General features: G+C 56.0%; 1 protein-coding gene across 2 annotated transcripts in view; it reads right to left on the bottom strand.

The window, feature by feature from the left end:
• XYLT1 (xylosyltransferase 1) overlaps positions 1–21,005 on the bottom strand; it is a 258,893-nt gene that overhangs the window by 116,853 nt on the left and 121,035 nt on the right. The window contains exon 1 of one of the 2 annotated variants that reach the window (XM_036226082.1): positions 433–11,179. The exons of the other annotated variant lie outside the window; for it this stretch is intronic. Coding sequence (XP_036081975.1) covers positions 433–498 — 66 coding nt within the window. The 5' untranslated portion in view covers positions 499–11,179. Of the gene's footprint in view, positions 1–432; positions 11,180–21,005 lie in introns of those variants that run through there. 2 annotated transcript variants of the gene reach the window in all.

Raw genomic sequence — 21,005 nt, forward strand, 5'->3', positions numbered from 1 at the left:
AGCAAGCACGAACATCGTTTCCGACAGCTCCAGGCCACATCCCTAGGAGGACTGACTCCAGCATCCCCTTTGAACCTCCTGCCAGAGAAAACTCAAGGCTGCCCAAAGAATTCAGTTTGTTTCAGCCAGATCCTAAGTTAGGGGCCGTGCGTCCCAGCCTCCCATGGGAGGGGAGGTGTCCAACATGCGTAAGTGCAATTTAGCGAACCCGGACGGCTCCGACACGGCCGACTCCCCTTCCTGCTTCTTGCCCTGTCCCCTCACCTGGCTCCGTGGAGCCTCCGCCTTTGCCCTCGTAATCCCTTCGGGCCCCCTTTGCAAAGCCCTGCCACCTCTGTGCAAGCCGCAGCGGAGCCCGGCCCGTGCTGGGCTCTTCCTTGTCGCGATAGTGTTTTACTCATGAAGATCTGTCCTTACGGGGGCGTTGTTTACCTCTGCCCGAGGCCGCGTGGCCTGGACCTCAGCCCCCGAATGCCACGTCCTGGGGGGCATACGCATGGGAATCCCGTGGATGTGGGCTCAGAGCCCAACGCGGGCCTTGACGCGTGGGCTCCTCCCAGCCCACCGGGCAAAGGGGGCGGTGCCAGTCACAATGAACGACTCATCTCGCTTCCGTAGCAAAGCCTTCTGGATACCCCTAAGACAGAGTTTCTCAACTACGCCACGCGTGACGTCTTGGGCCGGCTAACACGGTCGTGGAGGCCGTCCTGTGCATCGTAGGGTGTTCAGCAGCATCCGCGACCACTACCCGTTAGATAGAACACTCCTGCGACAATCGAAAATGTCTTTAGACAATGCTAAATGTCCCCTGGGTGGCAAATATCACCCTTGGCTGAGAACCATGGCTCTAGAGGCAATCGAGTCTGGGCAGACTCGGCCGTTCAAAGCCTGTTCCCACCCAGAAACCACAGCCCCTGGGGACCAGCCAACGCAGTCAGGACAGGAAGGCTGAGCTGGGGAGGAAGGAGGTGGCCAGGGGAGGGGCAGTAACTGCACGGGGAAAACGGAAGGACGGTTGGGGTCCCCAGCTGGAAAGGGGGTGACCCAGAGGTGAGGAGGAGCTTTCATTTGGGCAGGGAAGAGCCCCCGAGCTGATGGCACACTCCTGAGCTTAAACCAGAGGTCGCGATGGGGCCCAACGGTCCCATCATGGGCACAGATATTTGCTTTGCTCCGTAGAGTGTTTTCGTTTGCTTGGTTTTTAATCCTAGGCAACGCTTCAAAATCTGGAGATTCTTATCGAAAAATCGAGATCGCTGCCCCCTCTTGAAACAGCAGGGGGACCTGACAACCCTGGGCTTGGAGCCCCATGTGTGACGGTCGTCTGGGGCCGAGCAGTGGCCCAGTGGTAACGAGAGGGGCATCTGCTCTGCGGGTCATCACAGCTCACTTCCGGCCTGGCCCGTGTCCCCTGACCCGCCCGCACGCCGGGAGCCTGGGAGGCGTGAGAATGCATGAAGCTAAGGACCCAGGATCCTCAGCTTCGAAGGCCTCAGAACCCTTAGCAAATCCTTTCTATTTTCGGACTTTGAAGAAAGCGGGACTGCCTCACATGGCATGTTCTGAAGGCGTGGGGTGTCATTTCTGGTTGCCATGAGGACTGGGGGACACTCTTGGCAGCTAGTAAGTGGGGGACACCAGATCCCTAGCAATGCATATTGCTAAGCAGTGAGGGACTGTCCTGCACCCCGCAGGACCTCTGAGGGTCCCTAAGATGTCGCATGGATGAGCAGGTCACGTTTAATTATCAGGGCTGGGAGCCAAACTCAAATTTAAACGACACAGAGAACTTCTGGAATGATTTCGGCGTAGCTGAATTTTCTAGGAAAGCCACTACCATTAAATGCCAGGGGAGATTTTTACATCATTCAGAGAGTTTTACCGCAATTTCAGAAAACGACATCATCAACGTCTGCACAAGCTGTGGTTTTAAGTTGCCAATGAACATACCTGTTGTCCACCTGCTCCGTGACCACCGAACTCCTGCAATTTGGCATAGCTAAACTCCCAGGTGCCTTCTGGCCCTGGGTATTCCAACTGTGGCCCACCGTTATCCCCTGGGACTTTGTTAAAATGCAGGGTCTCAGGCGCCTGCTGGACCCAATGAGTCAGAATCTGCATTTTCACAAGATCTCCAGGTGGCTCACCTGCCCATCAGGTCAGGGAAGCGCTGACCTAGTCTTGCTGTGTCTGATCATTTAAGGAATGCGATCTACATTTCTTTGATTATAAATTACTTTCCTATATTCCTCATATCATTATGAGGGCAGTATAGATTGATCTATTTTAGAGTTGCGAGTCGAGTAGGTGATAATAAATGTAGATTTCATTTCCGGATAGATAGAAGGAGTATTTTTTAGAGATTTGTTGCATTAAGAAGGGGCCGGGTCTGGTAGGGCTAAGAAGTACTGGTTGCTTCATTCTATAAACTTTAACTGGGTGCCTGCTCCCTGCTGGGCAGGGCAGAGGCAGAGGAGAGGCAGGTGGAGTAAGACATGCTTCCTGCTGTCGGTGGAGATCAGACATCGGAGAGGGAGGGGGGTTGCGTGTACATAAACTTCCGTGAAGGACCGGAAGTGAACAGCGGGCTGTGGAGATGGCCCTGTGTCATGGGTTTCTTCGAGCATCGGAAGCTGGTTGGGGGTTCAGGGGAAGTAGGGGGGGCTTTCACAGAGAAAGCAGTTCTCCTGCCCAATCTTGAGAAGGAAGAGTATGTTTATGAGGCAGACGAAAGAGCCAAAGGAAGGAGAGAACAGCAAAACTCAAGCTTAGTAATAACAACCGCCGTGGCTAACGCTTATCAAGCATTTATTCTAAGAACGGTGCCAAATACTTGATAAAGATCAGCTTTAAAAATCCCAGAACAAAGCATTGATCAATGGAGGAAGTGTTTTCACTGTGTTTATGTATATCGAATCTTCACATGATACACTTGAATATATTTCAGTTTTATTTGTCGATTAGACCTCGATAAAGCTGAGGGGAAAATCCAGGGACGACTTTACTGAGTAGGTGCTATTACTCTCCACATTTTACAGATGAAACTATGGAGGCACAGAGAGGTTAAGGAACATGCCCAGAATCACACAGCACAGCTACAAAACTGGCACGCTCCTTGCACGGGCTGTTAACGACTAGCACTTGCACTATTATCAATAAATCGGCAAACAACACGTGCTGGCGAGGATGTGGAGAAAAGGGAACCCTCATGCACTGTTGGGGGTACTACAGATTGGTGCGGCCACTATGTAAGACAGTATGGAGATTTCTCGAAAAATTAAACATAGAACCACCCTATGACCCAGCAATTCCACTGCTGGATGTTTATCTGAAGAAATCCAAAACATGAATTCAAAAAGATACATGCGCCCCGATGTCCACTGCAGCCTCAGTTATAATAGTCAAGATACGGAAGCAGCCTAAGTATCCATCAATAGACAACCGGATAGAGAAGAGGTGGTATGCATATACAGTGGAATCTTACTCAGCCACAGAAAGAATGAATTCTTGTCGTTTGTGACAACGCGGATGGACCTAGAGGGCTTTCTGCTAAGTGAAATAAGTCGGACAGAGAGAGACAAATGCCGTCCGACTTCACTTACATGTGGAATCAAAAAACGATAATCATAAACGAACAAAACGGAAACAAATTCATGGATGTAAGAGAGGAAACTGATGGGTGTCAGGTGGGAGGAGAAAGGTTGGGGGGCCGGGTGAACAAGGGGGAGGGACGAAGACGTACAAATCGGTAGTTATGATACAGTCATAGGTGATCATTTTACTGGAAGGCGTATAAATGCCTAATCACTGTGCCGTGTGCCTGAAATTAACGCAATCTCGTATGCTGACTCTAACTGAAAAATAAATTAAAAAAAAAAAACCTGCTAGCCTTTGCGGGGTGCCCCATGTGTTTCCAAAACAGTCCGTAGTGGGTGACCGCGCCGCCAGTGAAGACCCTGGGAGAAGGTGATCGCTCGCTGTGCTTGGCCGGTCTTTGAGGAGGAGGGGTCAGCAGGTGCCGGGCTCCTCACACGGCTCGGGTCCTTGGAGGAAAGTCTTCTCGCCTCTGTTACCTGAGACTGACCCCAGCTCTGTACCCTCCGAACCCCGACGTGCTCTTTGTCGGGGATTTATTTTTCCTACACGTCTTCGTTGCGTCGCCTGCCTCAGTGCGCTCGGAGCTGTCCTTGTTGGGGCCGTCACCTCCCCCACATTTTCCCGTCCAGGCCCTCTGGGAAAGGGGCACTTGAGGAGACAAATGGGCCTCCTGCTGATGGAAGAGGCTCAGCTCTCCAACTCATCCTTCGCATCTGTTACGGACCCTCTCCCGGTCTCCCGCACGCCCTGCCACAACTGGGTAATAAATGACACACTCGTCAGCTCATTACCGCAGAGTCTCTGAAGCAATGTAAATGCTCAGGGAGCCATCGATATAAATAAGGTAAGATGACTGTAAATAAATAAATATGTACGTGTGAACACACACACACACACACACACACACACACACACACAATATGTATCATCTGGAAGCTTGAGCCATTTGGGCTGGGAAGAGGGAGAAAGGGGAAGGCAACTTATATTTCCAGCTGCCAATAAATTATTTTTTACCATGCGGAGGTACACATGAATACGCCGCGGTCGCCCCCTAAATCTCCTTTACGAGCGTGCGTTCGCCTTGGCCCACCCCACCAGGGACTGGGGCTTCCCAGCGAGTTTTCGTTGGCCCGGTGCCCCGGGAGGCCGCCGTTTCGCGGGCCTCCGCCTGGCAAAAGCAGGCGCCTCGTCGGCACTTCCTGTTGACATGGGAACTTGGCACGCCGCGGAGAACGGCCACCTTTGCCGGAGGGCCACGGGATTCGAGCGACGGCCGTGCTCACGCCCGAGGTGTCGGAAAGTGATTTATGCACCCTGGTCTGCGGGCTGCTGCTGTTTATGGGCTGGGACGTGCTGTTCTTGGTCACACAGTTCATTACACCTTGGCGGGTCTCTGTCGAGCTTCAGGGTGGGCCGGCGAAACCCCGTCACGGCCGACGCTTGTGTGCATTGCCACCCCCTCGAGGGGAAAGCGCTGGCCCCTCCTGGAGGACGGAAAGTATCCAGTGTCTGTTTCCGAGGCCGTGCTGAGCACGGAGGACGCGAGGGGCGATCGCGGGGGGCCTTCGCAGCCCCCGGCGACATGCTAGAGTGTGTCACAGCACAAGGGCACGCTCCGGAGATGCCCTTCTGCATCTGAAACCCGGCCCCTCCACCTGCTACCTGTGTGACCTCGGGAAAGTTGGTCACCCTCGCTGAGCCTCGGTCCCTGCCTATGTAAAATGGGTGCAATGACATCTTCACCTCATAGGGTCGATGCGAAGGGATGCTGACGTAACCAGCCCCCCCCCCAAAAAGCACGATTCACAGCATGCAGTGAAGCCTTCGAAGAAGGTAGCCGTTCCCGACATTATTTCCTACAGACGTCCACAGTGACCTTTCCCGCGTTCGTCCACGTACATTTACTGAGCGCCAAGCATGTGCGAGCCACTGTCTTCGGAAGCAGGGTGTGTCTGTGAACAAGGCTGACGGGTGCCTGTTCTTGGGGAACCTCACATTTTAGTCCTGCGAGATGAACAAGCAGCCAACAACGACTCAACGAAAAGATAAAACAGAGAGCATCGTGTGTGATGTTGAGCATCTACCCGTAAAATGTTTTTATCCGCCCATTTGAAAGATGAGGAAAGTGAGGCTCCAGGGGTTCTCTAAGCAGGTCAAGGGGCCAATCTGTCCCACTCTCGGGTGACAGGTGAGAGGGTGGCTTCTGCCTCCTCCTGCCCCTCCTGTTCCGGAGAGCGACACACCTCCCCAAGCACACCTGCCACCCAGGCTGCGTAGACGATTCGCGATGGGACCAGTTCCTCATTCGAGGGGCCGGGCAGTGGAGCCTCTCCTGGACCACCAGCCACACCCAGCCTCCCCACGCCTGGCTGGACGCAGACAAAGGACTCCCTTTATCCTCAAACGACCCGTGAGACGAACCCAGCACAAGGTGGTTCCGGAAGACTGTTCAGGCCACTGGTTGCTCTTGCCGTTAACTTCGCCGCGTTCAAGCTGCCAGCAACTCTGAAGACAGGCTGCTTCCTCTCGGGATGGGACATGTCTCTGCGGTCTCTGAGTCACCCAGCTTCTGGGGGCTCTCCAGGGTCTCATCAAGTCTCTTGGATGCCTCCACTCCCCTTAAGGCAGTATTTCCATTAAGGTTTTCACCGAAGACGAGTCGAGACAGCAAGACGGGGCCTCCCACGCTGGCTGCTAACTACAGGCCACGTGCCGAGGTCACCGCGGGCTCCCCCAGCCAGGCAGGCCCTGCATGCCTGCTTCGTCCCGGCCCGTCAGGACCCAGCGGCGCGGCGGAGAGCCTCCCGTGCAGCCAACATTTTGCGAAATCCCCTCCGTTGACCTTCACATTTATCTTTGACACGGGGGATGCTCTTATCCCCGCTTGGCATAGGAGTAAACTGAGGCTCAGAGAGGAAGCTCCGTGACTCGCCCGGTGTCGCCCGGGTAGGAAGGGGGCAGGGCCGGAGTCAAACCCAGGTCTGTCTGATGGCAAAGCTTGTGCGCTGACCTCCCCAGCCTCATCGCTCAGAAGTCCCTGAGCTTGAAGTGGGGGCCGAGGCCGACTGAACTTGCCCTTTGTGGCTGGGCCTCAGGCAGAGAATACAAATTCGGCTGCTGTGCCCACACGCCCGAAGCCGAGACCAGGAGAATCCTCGCTGACGCCTGGTGCTCAGGATTCCACGACAGGGTCCCCCCGTCCCTAACGCACCCTTCGGCCCTGTTGCTAGGGCAAACATTTTATGGCATTTTCCTGTTGAATCCTCCTAAGAGTCCTACACAGAGGCCGCATTACCCAGAGGTCAGGGGGCCTGAGCACTCCCTGGACCCTGTGGCATTTAAAAGCTGGAGGGCCTAGGGCGGGTTTCCCAGCCATACCCAGCGCACAGAACCGGCATGAAGATTAAGTCCGTCGTCGCTGGGGACGCACTCAGGGCAGTGCCTGGGGTGCGGGTCACAGCTGCTACCAGCCTTCCTAGCAGGTGTGTGGAACTCTTTTTCGACAGATGCATAAACAGAGGCTCAGAGAGGTAAATGCACTTGCTCAAGGCCACAGATCACGGATCGAAACACCGCGCCCAAGTGCGGAGCCCAGGCACACACCCACGGACAGTACCTCCCAGCCCCAGGCTGGTGACGGGCTGCCCGCGTCAGGGGCGAAACGCCCAGCAAAAGGGCCGGCGGCTTCTCTGGGGGCGTCCCCCGCGAGCCCGCAGTTTCACGGCGCGGAGCACGGGCCGAGGGCGTCAGCTTCTGCGCAGCGTCTGGCTTCGCCCGTCTCCGGGCCACTCAGGCTCCGGCGGGATGGCCGCAGAAGATCGCGAGGGTCAAGCTGGACCTCCCCGTCCTCCCCCTCTCTACATGAATTATCCCTTGTAGCCAAGGCTCAGTGAGCACGCGAACAATGACTGGGCAAGGGGAGCCTGCGGGGCCTGGACAAAGTTGGGTGGCCGCGCCCGGCCTGGAGTCGGCCTCTCCCCACCTGTGGGTCGCTGCCATCGTCCCCTGGCTCTGTTCATCTCCCGCCTCTGTCCTGCCCCAAGTCCTGCATCATTCTGCAGCCGAAAGGCTGCCCGCGGCCTGGGACGGCGGACAAGTCGTCAGATCTCCGAAGAACCGAGGTGGGGAAATTTAGCGTTTTAAAGATCGTCTTCCGAAAGGGGGTCTTAACTAGTTCCTAATACCAATGCTGACCAAGTACAGAAAGAAGCCTCTCATACAGTTTTTACTCACGAAACATTTCGAGACGTCCTGAGAGCGCAGAAGAATAACATCACACCTTCGAGCACCGATTCCGCCACACTTTCTCCATTTCTTTAAAGGAATAAAACTCCGCAGACAGAGCGGAAGCCTCCCTCATCGCCGAACCCCCATTTCTCAGAGGTCGCTTCCTCCCTTCATATCCACGTGTTTATAGCTTTGATAAATATGGATCTGGCCCCATCCCGTAGTGCTGTTTGACATGCTCCGAAGTTTCGCTAAACGGCGTCGCGCTGTAAACCCTCCCTTCGCTGTCCGCCGGGGTCGTTCGCCGTTCCGTTCGCGTTTCCAGCCCCCGCCTCCTCCCCTCGGCTGCCGCTTTTCTCAGTCTTCTTCCCTCAGGTGACACGGTACGCTGAGAGTGGGTGCCATTTTGGTCCACTGGCTGTCGTCTTTGCCGGCCACTGGAATCGCCTGGGAACTTTAATAAAAAAAAGTGCCGAGGCACACAGGTCGCAGCCCGAGAGATGCCGATGGAAGTCGTTCTGGGCCGAGGCCTGGGAGGGGGGATTTTCCAAAGCCCCTCCCCCCTGGTGATCCCCATCTGTGTCGCCAGAGGAGCAGTCCCCCCGGACTCAGTGCTCTCTCAGAGCCTCAGTTCCTGCTGCGGGTCTGCCCGGACGCCACGCCCCGTGGCCTGCCCACAACGCCCAGCGGGGTAGCAGGCGAGGACTGTGACGGGGAGGCAGGCGCAGGGGGAGACCTTCCAGCACTTTCCCCGGTTACTCGGTCATTTTAGATGCCTACCATGGAAACGTGTCCGCTTATATAGTGAAAAGAGACGGTGACCTCTGCGTTCCCTAGAGCCAGGACACAGGGAGTGCGAACAATGTCATTGCACCGCGGCTTGGTCAGGCGCCCGCCTGAGGCCGTGAGCCCCGGGCGCAATCGTCGTCGTCCAGGGAGATCGATGTCCAAGTGTCAGGTGTCGAAGACAGACGATTACAGGGGCATGAAGAGGGGCGATTCACAGATATCTAACTTCCACCGAGCACCCGAAAAAATCATCTTGGGTGCCACAGGGACCCACATACCCCTCTTGGCAAAACAGGGGACACGTTGGTCCCTCAGATTCCTTATGACATGGACGCTCTAGGCTCCGACTGGTCTATGGGTCGTACCTGAGGTCACAGGGCTCACCTCCCAGGCTCCCAGTATGGGACGGGGCAGGGGACCCAGGACTGGTTATGCTCGCTCAGCCTCCCGGTCAGGCTGTTGTCACCCCAGAGCTCTCTGTGTGGCCTCTCCTGCCTTAGTGCGGCTGCCACCAACATGCGGCGGGCCACAGACCAGGAACTGTTCTGAGACCTTGCAGGGCCACCTCATCTAAGCCTCACGGCGGCTCTAGCGGACGCACGCTGTCAGCGTTTCCATATCACGGATGAGGAAACTGAGGCACAGGGAGGTGACCCGCCTTGCTTAGGGCCTTCACGCGGCCTCCCGACCCCCCGGCTGGTGAGCAGCACTGGGCTGCCGCACTGCGGCCCCTCTGCAATGACCCGGGGCCGCCAGCTGTCCCGTCCTGGTCCCTCCACAGACGTGGCTGCCTCGGGGAGCAAAGCGGGAGAAAAGGAGAAAAACGTTTTTAGAAATTATTCCCGACAGGCGACCAGAGACTAAAATAACAGCGTTCGGTCTGTCTTGCTCGCTGGAGGCAGACTTGGCTCGGGCGGGAGGGAGAGGCTCTGCTTAAACGTCCCGAGCCGGCCGGGTTCCGTGGGGGCACCAGCCCCCCCCCCCCACCGCGGTGGGAGCCCCCAGCTTGGCGCTCTGTATGGAGGGCGGAGGGGGCGGAGGGGCTGGGTCTTCACGGGTGTAAATGTGGAAGGCCTTGCCGTATGTGATGTCCAACGAGCCATGTCAGAGAGGACGAGTAAGTCTGTCGAAAACGGGATGAGGGACACAGGCCAGGCGTGTGTGTGTGCGCGCGCGTGCGTGTGCGCGTGTGGGGCGGGGGTATGAACAATCTTACTGAAAGCGAGAACGGGTATTTACTGCGCGCTTACTCTGTGCCGCCGTTGCAAGGGATCTGCCTGCATCGTATCACCTTGCCCTCGCAATGACGCTTAGGGACAAGGTCACCGAGGCACAGAGACGACCAACCACCCGCCTAAGGCCACGTAGCGAGCAAGGGGCCGGCCGGGAGTGCGAGGTTCTGGGCTCGGCGCCGCCAGACTTCGTGCATTTCATGCATTCCCTCGTCTTTCCAGAACACCTAGGGAGCGCCCAGGCCCGCGTGGGCGGGTCGGCACGGACGGGCACGTCCTGGCATGCTGACAGGCTGGCACGTCTGGAGGCAAAGCCGAGCCAGCGCGAGCAGATGGAGCCCGGGCGGCAGATGTGAACGCGGTGAGCTTTTTCCATATGCTTTTCTGTTTGGCTGTAATGAGCGAATTGTTCTTTAATATCTGTCGGGAGCTTAAACTCTGAAGGCCGGTGGCAGCCATAGCCACGCAGAAAGACGCCAAGGGACCTGGGCGGGGCCATCCCTTCAAGTCTCAGAAGGGAGCAGAGTGTCAAGAAAGACGCCAAGTACAGTGTGGTCCGGGGTACATGTGCATGTGCGCGCACACACACACACACTCTCTCGTTCTCTCTCCTGGCTTGCCCTGACGGTCAGATTCTCGCTTGATGTTCTAGAGCCTTTGAAAGCCCAGGGCAGTGACCTTCCTACTGCCAACAAGCATTGAGTGGAGTTTCAGCTTTTGTCTTAGGAAAAGGAAAAAAATAAAGCTTCAGTTTGGAACTATCTGAATGGCTCAAACCACTTAGCTACTTGGTTCCCACAAAGCACCGTGGCTCAGCTTCTCGGGGAAGGCCCCTGTACTCCGTCCCGCGTCTTGGGTGGGACACCCCATGGCCACCATCACACAGGGGTGGGGGTCGATGGTGGGGTCTGTGGACAGTCTTTTTCCGTCACCGTTTCTATTCGACGACCGCTAACTCTGACTCTCGGCTAGAGTCTCACCAACTTCCCAGTTTCTTAAGGACCCAGCTGTGATTCTGCTGACAGTGCTAAGACCCCCACGAGTCCTTAAAGAAGGGACGCAGAGGGACGGGACCCTCGTCTTCCATGTGGAGCAGGACCCAAGGCCCTAACCGGATCTCAGCGTTACCCCTCCCAGGCTGGCTCGCCTGGCGAGTTAACTTCCAGCATCCCCAAGCCTCGGTTCGCTCATCTGTACAATGGGAGGAGACAGCTCCTCCCTCGCAATAGGCTCGTGGTGATCAAGTGACCAAATGAGGTAAAGTGATTCACGGCATAGTGACAGGCACACAGCATGCACTCAAAGAGTAGAAGCGATTATTTGTTATTATGACTGCTATTCTACCCATTGCTACTGCTACTTCATCCATCCACCCACCCATCCATCCATCCATCCACCCACCCATCCACCCATCCACCCATCCATCCATCCATCCACCCACCCATCCATCCACCCATCCATCCATCCACCCATCCATCCATCCATCCATCCATCCATCCATCCATCCATCCATCCATCCACCCATCCACCCATCCACCCATCCATCCTCCCATCCATCCATCCATCCATCCATCCACCCATCCACCCATCCATCCATCCATCCACCCATCCATCCATCCATCCATCCACCCACCCATCCATCCATCCATCCATCCATCCACCCATCCACCCATCCATCCATCCACCCATCATCCATCCACCCACCCATCCATCCACCCATCCATCCATCCACCCATCCATCCATCCATCCATCCATCCACCCATCTATCCATCCTCCCATCCACCCATCCATCCATCCATCCATCCATCCATCCATCCATCCATCCATCCATCCACCCATCCATCCCTCCCACCGCTATCTGAACATCTCCTAGGCAGTGTTCGTTGTTCTAGCTGCCGACTGGTGACCTCGGCTGATGTGTGGAACTTCATACTCTACAGGCAGAGAGCCGATGGGCTACAGGCAGCTGTCAAATAAGACATGAGACGGGCTGAGTCCTTCCAGGAGAGACGAAGCAGGGGAGAGGCAGGGGATGACACTTTGGATTGGGGTCAGAGTGTGTTGGCCAGGACGGAGCCTTCCAGAACAGACCCCATCCATGCCCAGGGGCCGTCGGCCACTTCTTCACAAGTGCTGGGGCTCACGGAAGGCAGCTCCCCACGGTGGGACCTTTGCCAGATTCCTACCACAGGTCCATGTGTGGTCTGCCTCCCCTCCCACCCAGGGGGCCCGCTCTGCACAGCGACTCCTTCTGATCTACACTGTCTGGCTGCGATTAGCCCTTCTGAGGACTCTGCTCGTGGCTTCTCCAGCCAAGAGCTTGCTGTCAGGGAGCGCTCCGGGGCCCTAGACTCTGGGCAGACATTACTTTGCATGAAGGGCCTACTGTGCTGGGCTCTCATAGAGAGAGAGGACGAGGAAACTCTGCAAAATGTCCCCGAGAGAGAGGTCAAATGAGGCAGGAGCAGAAGGGAACGAGAGAGAGGAGGAGGGAGAGAGACTGAGCATCCGAAGAAGGAAGACAGAGACACCTGCCCAAGACTGTCTGGGATGGAGACGCAGATACTTCTGACCAGTGGCGGACATAATAACAAAAAGGCCTCCCATCTGTTGATCGCTTAGTCACAAAGACGAACACTGAGTGAGAGTTTGATACGTGCCAGGCACTGTGTTAAGCGCATCCTTTTTAACTGAGGATCTGTAACAGTTACCCATTGCTTCTGTAATATAAGAATGGGGCCCTGCCCAAGCGGGGAGGCTAAGGGAGAAACCGGTCACCAGCGAAACCCGTGGGACACGCCCCTGGGTGTGCAGCCTCGTTCATGGCATGAGCAGTAGCAGCTGGGATTTCCTACGCGCTTCCTACTCGTCGGGTTTTGTGATTCTTTTGTTCCTTTAGGGGTTTGTCTTATAATATGAGGACAGTCGACTCCTTGTACTGATGGCTGCTGATGTATCCGTGGCCTTGGCAATGTGACTTTGCAGCTCCTTCCATTAAGAGGGGGAGTCTATCTTCCCACACCTTGAGTACGGGCTGTCTGGGGGACGTGCTTTGTCCAAAGGAGTGTGGTGGAGGTGACCCTGCTCCAGGTCTAAGTGCGGATCCGGGGAGCCTTGCATACTCTCTCTCTCTCTCTCGCGACCCTGTCACTGACATGTGAACAAGCCCAGGCTCGTCTACTGGGGGATGAGGGACCAGGTGAAGCAGAGCCCACGTGTACTAGCTGCGACAACCCTAGAGCAGCCTATAGCAAGCTGGTCTTGAGACATGAGAGCTGGCCAGGATTGCGGAGCCATCGCCGAGAACAGGACCATCTGGCTGACCCAAAGACCCAAATAACAAAAATCACTTACGGTTTTTCATCACTGAGTTTTTGAGTGATTGATTAAATCACCCCAATGAGACAATGAGCGGTTATACAGAAAAAGAAATAGCCTCGGAGATATATGAAGTCACTCTCTAAGGTCACCCAGCTCAAAAGTGGTGGGGCAGGGATTCTGCCCCATTGTCAGAGATTTTATCTGTGATGGTCTAGACCAGAGGTCAACAAACTATTTTTGTAAAAAGCCAGCTAATAAATATTTTAAGTGTTCTAGGCCATATATAGTCTCTGTCGCAATGACTCGACTCTGCTACTGCAGAGTAAAAGCAGTCATAAACCATATGTGAACAAGTGGGCATCGTTGTGTGCCAATAAAACTTTATTTACAAAAACAAGTGGAGGGCCGGATTTGGCCCGTGAGCGGTAGGCTGCCGCCTCCTTCTCCAGACCACTTCCTTGCACCGTCAGCGTTTGTGCCCACCCTCCTTCCCTTTCCCTTCCCTCACTCGTTCCTTTCTCTATGATTTCCACGTACAACCCTCAATTATCTTCCACCATTTTTATACTCTACTCCATGACATGTGACAAGTAACTCTAAACCCAGCAGCTTTGTTTCCCCAGCGTGTGTGTGACTCCGCTCCCCAGTTTCGCAAATCTCTGTCATTTTCAAAAAATCAGTTTGACTGATGTGTTTTCCCAATGTTAGGCTGATAGCTCTCTAGATGGGAACTTAAAAAAAAGTTATGATTGTATTCGAAATCCAAGACCCAACATCATCACCGTGACAGCTGGGGATGCAAATTACTGCTGTTCAGAAGATTTAAAAAAAGGTTCAGTTCTGTAGCTGTAAAATTTGACTCGCTCCTAAAAAACTTTGCCCCCCACCAAAAAAAAAAAAAAAAAAATTCGCGATGACGCAGAAGTAACTCTGAGATCTGTTTCATCGCCCCACACACCCCGTCTCTAGGGCAACCCTTCTCTAGGAAGAAGAAAAGGCACGTGACAGTCCTTTTCTGCAGAGAATAAAAACTGGGGTAGAGCAAATGAATTCCTGGGGATTTCCAGTTTTAAGGACGTATATGTCATCCAGGAAATAAGTATGACAACGGATTCCAGCTTTCCTACCTCTTTCTTGCCCTCTCCGCTTCTTAGCTGCCCTACTTAGAATACAGAACTTGATTCGTGATTAAAGTAGACTCTGATCTATTGGCTATTTTTTCCACAATTAAAAAAAGAAAAAAAAAGAAAGGTAGATTTGAGAGTTTAGCCAAGGAGCTGATCCAATTGAGAGGCTGAGCCACGAATTGAAAGTTTCATCCAAGGAAAGTCAATACTGGCGTCCAACTTTCCATAATTTTTAACAGCCTTCTAAGTAAAAATAAAGATGTCTATCTAGACTGAATTTAGGTTTTAAAGTCCTCAAGCTGGGAAGGCAGAGAGAGAGGAAGGCCCACCTCATTTTTCATTATGGTGAAATTCCATTTCCAAGAAGGGCTGGCACTGAGCGAGCAGATTCTGGAGGCCGTCATTACACGGAGGGCCAAGACCAGAGTGGAAGGAGACGCCTCGTAGGGACGCTGACTGCCTGGAGCTACTAGTACATTCCACGTCCAGAATCCCCTACTGTACTCGGCAAACCGACATAGTCTGATCCGCCCAACCAAGAGGCCAAAGCCTGCTGTAAAGTGTGCACTTACTTGTCGGTGAGTTCGCTCTGAGCTGGGGGGCAATGTCAAGGGCGTCTCACAGAATTATCTCTATTATGCAGACAAAAAAATTAAGACCAAGGCCCCTGGGCCACAGCTAGTGGAAGGCAGAGCTGAGACTCCCAGCCAACGCCTCTGATTTCTCTGAAGACGAAATAACTGACTTCACGGATGATCACGTCGATGCAGGGGACCGGGGGACGATGCCCAGGTGGTGATCGACACCCCTGGATCTGCCACTCGATCCCGATCGTTCTCAGGCCACTTGACCATTGCCTTGTTTTAAAAGGATTTTCGTTCGATGAAAAGCGTGTGAGATACGGGATCGGTGAGGTCAGTCGACAGCAGGGGTGGTTATTTCTCATCCCACACAGATGTGGAAACTGAGGCCCGGCCACCAGCACAGTCAGTAACGGACCACAGGTCCTGAGCCCACAGAGGGGTGAGGAAGCCTGAGGACCTTCCGAGCTGTGTTTTCCTAAACCTTCAAAGGCCAAACTATATTCCTGAACGCCTCGCGTCTGGAATGTGCTGAAAAACGGTGCAGGGGTGAAAGATGCTTAAGTAAGAGACATACGGAGACAGATACAGCAAGAAATTATATTTTTATCTTACTCCTATAGCTGCTTACCCTTGCTCTTCCATGCTACAAAAACGCTTAAGCAAAACACAGCTCCGTTGACCCAAAATTAAACAAACATGTGAGGTAGAAGGAAGTAAGAAACGGAATCAAGAGAAAAGAGCCCAGTGGGAAATTTAATTTGCCGACAGGAGCAAATTGTCAAGCATCCAGAAAATGGCCGTGGGTCCCAGGCACTTGTGAGAGGTGCGAACGCCGTCTCTGAGCCTCCTGGCAGGCAATGCGAAGAGGGAAGGACAATTAATCAGTTCCCCCCATGCTTCCGGTCACCAGCTCTGACTACTTTCCGTTTCCCGGGTACCGGTTCAGCCTCTGTGTCTGTTGAGCTGATCTGAAATGACCTGCAGAGATGGTCTGCAGGAGAGCCTCTGACATCAGACGGGCCGGCTGGTCTGCGGGCCCGCACCCACCCCTGCTCTGGTCCAGTGTTTGTTTACTGAGCGTCACCCGTATGGACTGGCGACAAAGAAGTTTAAAACCACCCTGCCAGGAGGCCGCGCCATCGGAAGAGCAGTCGGCAATGGAGCGGGGCAAACCGTGACTTTAAAGTGGACGCGAATAAGAAAACGCACATTTGGGATGACGTCGCTGCACGGGGCCACGCACGGTTTTCCCGAAACCCTTTTCTGTACCAAGTGGGGCGCGGGGATGGGGGGACCCCCTCCCCACCTCTCCCCACCTCTCCCTGGTCTCGCTGGCGAAGGGCGAGAGGTTCGTCCAATTGGTCTCAGCCCCGAGTGCTGAGTGGGCCATCTGAGGGACCGGCAAGGCCACCACATATGAGAGGCAGGGACCAGATGGTGGCATGGGCCGCGTCGCTGGCTCCGGGCAAAGAGACTGTAACCCGAGTCGGGCTCCTGAGTCAGGACCCAAATTCTGATTGGCCGCTGTCGCCAAGGAGAGCAGGGAACTGGACTCCAGCCCTCAGCCCTGTGCTCCGGAAGAGACCGTGGTCTGCTCTGGGACATCAGGAAGTCACTCCCTGTCTGCTACATGAGCTGGTGTCCGGAGGCCTCGGAAACCAGGAGGGGAGAGGGGCGTCCCCAAGTCTGGCACCGTCGGACAGGACCAGAAACCTCCGTTTACTAAAACGACGAGGATTTTACTCCTTCACTCTGCTGACCTAAATGCAAACGCCTCGTAGAGAAGCCACTGCCGCCCCCTTGAGATAGCTGCATCATGACACTTTGGAGGCAGAAAGCTAGGTCTTTACGCCCCAACCAGAGGCCCGAGGGTCCTCACGTAAAGATTGTTAAGTGGGAAGAGAATCTCCCTCTTGAGAGTCAACGTTAGCGGCCACCATGTCCCTCTTCGGAAAGGCCATCGCATCCTGACCGCCGCGGAGGGCGGAGGGCAGGATGGGGCCATGCCCTCAGCACGGGCTTCCTGGAGACCAGTGGGTTCGGATCCTGGCTCTGCCCCTTACGGCGGATCAAGCCAGAAGCACCTCCGAGAATCAGCGCCGTTCCCCGGCCACGGGGGTCCCGCTGCTCAGCACGGCCTCAGAGTCTCCTTCTGTCCCCTTCTGCGAAGTTTTTTTTTAAGAAGACGGGGAATGGAAGGAAAGGTTTCTGTAAAACGGGGTTGCTGGGGCAGGGCACAGCGCGGCGGGTGTCCTTGACGCCTGTCTGCGGTCGGGGCCCCCGGGACGCTGTCTCGAGGCGGCCCCACCACGCGCGGGAGGAACAACCAGCGTCGCTGCCTCTCGAAGTCCAAAACAAGCAGAGCGCGGTCGCCGAGCACTATTTTTACCCCTGTTCTGACACTCGCATGCCACAGGCAAAAGCTGCCGCGTCAGGGCTGACGGCAGGGGGCGTGTTTATGCAGGGCCCAGGGCGGCCCGGATACCAATGCGGACAGCAGGAGGCCACACCGCAAGGGCCCCCAGGGGACAGAGCCCAGAGCCACGTGGGGGCACGCAGCAGGGCTGGCCCCAGGCCCAGCAGGGCTGGCCCCAGGATGCGCAGCAGGGCTGGCCCCAGGCCCAGCAGGGCTGACCCCAGGCGGGCCAGCAGGGCCGACCCCAGGATGCGCAGCAGGGCTGACCCCAGGCCCAGCAGGGCTGACCCCAGGCCCAGCAGGGCCGACCCCAGGATGCGCAGCAGGGCTGACCCCAGGCCCAGCAGGGCTGACTCCAGGATGCGCAGCAGGGCTGGCCCCAGGCCCAGCAGGGCTGACCCCAGGCGGGCCAGCAGGGCGGCTTCTGCCCAGCGCCCTTCTCCGCAGACTCAGCCCTGCGTCCTGCTGCCCTGGGGATGCACCCCGACTTATCTCTGCCCTGCCGGGAACCTCCACGCTCCTTTACCCTGCGGCACCATGGACAAAACTTATCCTCCATCTCTGGGCAAGTGGGATCTGCATTACGCAGGCACGGGACACGTATGTCACAAAAGCGTTGTCTGACAGCTTGGGGGCCATAGAGGAACTCTTAGCATGGGGAGACAGACAGAGAATGATGCTAATGAGATCACGCGTGAACGCCGTCGGGGGGGGAGGGGGGGGAAACGTGTCAGGGGGAGGGAGCTGCAGGGCAGGGGCTCCCAGGTGGCAACGTGCCTGGCATGGCTCACCTGGCCAGTGAGGACCAGCGAGGAGGCCAGCGTGGCTGGGACAGAGGAAGTGAAAAGGATAAAAAGCAGGAGAGTGGGTCCGGGAGGAAATGGAGGGCGGGGGGGGGGGGGCTACATGGTGGGAACCCTTCTAGAACTGTTGCTCTCAGTGAGGGCGGTCTTATCCCTCATGGGACGTCCTGCACATCTTACTGTCAGAGCTGGGGGTACTCGCACCTGCTGGGGAGAGGCCGGGGATGCTGCTAACCAGCCTGCAGCGCACAGGATGGCCCCGCGGTAAGGAATTAGCCGACCCCAAACGTCAAGAGTGTAGACATAGATGGCTGTAAAGACGCAGCCTCTGCTCCGAATGAGCTGAGATTGTTTGTCGAGCGAGTGAACAGCCCTGAGCCTGCACCAGTGGTAAAGCGAATCGTCCGTCAGAAGGCGTCTCACCTTCTTCGCAACACTTTCTCCTATTAACAGAGTGAGGGAGGAAGGACAGGGACCCTTCCTCCTGCTGGAAATGCACGGCGGAGCTCCTGGTTTGGAAGTGTCCTACTGCACGTGCAACCTAAAAAGGATGCTAACTGTCTCCTGGCCTGGTGACAACGGAAGTGACTTCCTGGAAAGCAGGCTGCGGTTACACGGAGGTGGCCGGGATCGGCCTGAGGCGGGGGAAAAAAACCAGAAAACAAAAATCAACAGCAAAAAAAAACCCCCCCAAAACCCACGGTTATCGCCACCCGGGGGTGTGGCCAGCTCCCCGTCTGTCCCTCCCCACGTGAAGACCGAAGGGCGGGCTGGTGATCTCGGGGTGCTTTCACCTCCCATCTCCAGATCCTGGCTCAGCTGCTTCCAGAAACCTCAGCCTCGCTTCCTGTGGGTGATTAGAGCGCGGAGGCCCCGGCTCCCCGCTCCTGCCTCTTCTGTTTGTGAATAATCAAAGGCTAATTAGCCACAGCCCCGTGGGACCTGGGATTCTAAGTGCGAGACATCTCGGAGGCTCTGAAAATAAAACTGTGAGGTGGGTCAGGCATGAATGCCAGCAGGAATCTCTGGGATAAGGTCCACCGGGGCTGCGGGGGACAGGTCAGCCAGGGGACAAAGCGGGGTGGCTTCCTCCAGGGTCCGCCTGAGCCTCTGACTGACTCTAAGGAAGCAGATGAGTCGCCGAGGATCTGGCCTTCCTCCATCAGCTCCCAAACCAGTCAGATCAAAGCATTAAGAATCCGGAATGAGCTCGGCAACAGGCAAGGCCGGAAGGTTCTCCGGACTGGAGTCAAACCAGCGGGGTTCAAATCCTGGCTCCTCCCTGCCTGCCCGAGTGATACAGTCTAACCTCTGGGAGTCTCGGTTTCCTCATCTGTCAAATGGAATCGAAGGCGAGCCATCAGAAATGAATCTCTGACATCATTTTGGTGGCAGAGAAGAGAGAGCAAAAGTCACACTAGCTGATTCCTGGTGACTAGACGCTGTGCTGAATGTGAAGACTGTAGCATTCTGAGCTTATTCAATTCCTGTAACCCGGGGCGGCATGGGGCATCCCGTTTCGATAGGAGAATGCCGCGCTGAGCGGGATTAAACCCTGGGCTTGGGCCGGGGAGTGGAGGCCCCTTCCCATCACGCTGCCTGCGATGCCGTGTTGTACGGCGATGCCACCCCGCACACCGCGCTTTGGGCTTCTCACGCATCCCGCCTCGCCGGCCCGGATCACGCGTGCCAGACCCAGCGACGAGCGGGACCACGGCTGCTTTTTACAGATGAGGACGCCGAAGCGTGTCCCTCAAGGTCCTGCCCGCTGAAGGTCTCCACTCGGAACACAGATCACCCTCCGCCGCAAACAAACAAACAAACAAAAAACAAACAAATGCAAATGCGGTTTGGGTCAGGTGGCAGCCTCGCGGGGAAGGACGGGTGTCATGTCCGGGGGTGAGGAGCTGGGCAGGGGGTTCATGGTGTTCGTTCGGTAGCCAGCGGCGCAGGGCCCGTGACTGACGTTCCCTGCAGAACGGGGCCACCACGCGCCATGTGCCGAGCCCACACGTCCTCACGCGCTCCTCGCAGCGAGCCTGGGGCCCACAGCTCAACTCCTTCCCATTTCACAGATGAGGGAGCTGAGGTTCAGGGAGGCGCAGTCATCTGGGCCACGCGGCTGGCGGACGGAGGTGCTGGGGGTCCAACCGGGTTGGTTGACACGTTTGCCGGCTGTCAAAGTCTCTGTGAAGAGTGGGGATGGGAGTCGAGCGTCCTGAAACGTTGTCCCACCAGCAGCGGTGTGACCTTGGGACAGTCAGGGCCCCCTAATCTGGCCTCAGTCTTTATCCGACAGGGAAGGGGCTCAACCAAATGTCCTTGAGCTCTGACCTTCTGCGGTGCTGTTGACAGACCCGAGGTGAATGCTGTGGCCTACCTCAGGGCCTTTGCGCCGGCCGGGCCTGGAGAACTCTCCCGCAGATATCCTCATGGATCACTGCTCAGGCGTCTCCTCTGAGAACTCCCCCCGCCCCACCCGGTAGGCACCCCGTGTCCCCCTTGCTGTGTTCCTCCTCACGCCACTCGTCATCTACATCTGCTCATCGTCTTCATCCCCCAACTGGAAAGCAAGCTATTCCGTCATATCCCTAAGCTGTGTATCCCGTAAACCGTACCTGACGGAAACGAGGTCACTACTGGCTGAATGGATGGATACCTGGACACATCGGATTCCTTTCTGCGTACCTGCCGTGTTCCAGGCTAACGCCATCGCCACGACGGAGTCCGGCTACCTGCCATTATCGACCCGGGCGCCGTGTTTAATCGGCCACACGGAGCCGGAGAAAACCGCTTACGGAACGGGGCGGCAGTCAGCCACGGCGGGACTTCCTAACCAGACAGCGCGGGCCGGCTCGTTCTGCTCGTACAAAATCCCGTCTGGGCCTCTCCATCCCGTTAACCCGCG

The sequence above is a fragment of the Rousettus aegyptiacus genome, unplaced genomic scaffold, assembly GCF_014176215.1.
Source record: "Rousettus aegyptiacus isolate mRouAeg1 unplaced genomic scaffold, mRouAeg1.p scaffold_m13_p_8, whole genome shotgun sequence".
Lineage (NCBI taxonomy): Eukaryota > Metazoa > Chordata > Mammalia > Chiroptera > Pteropodidae > Rousettus > Rousettus aegyptiacus.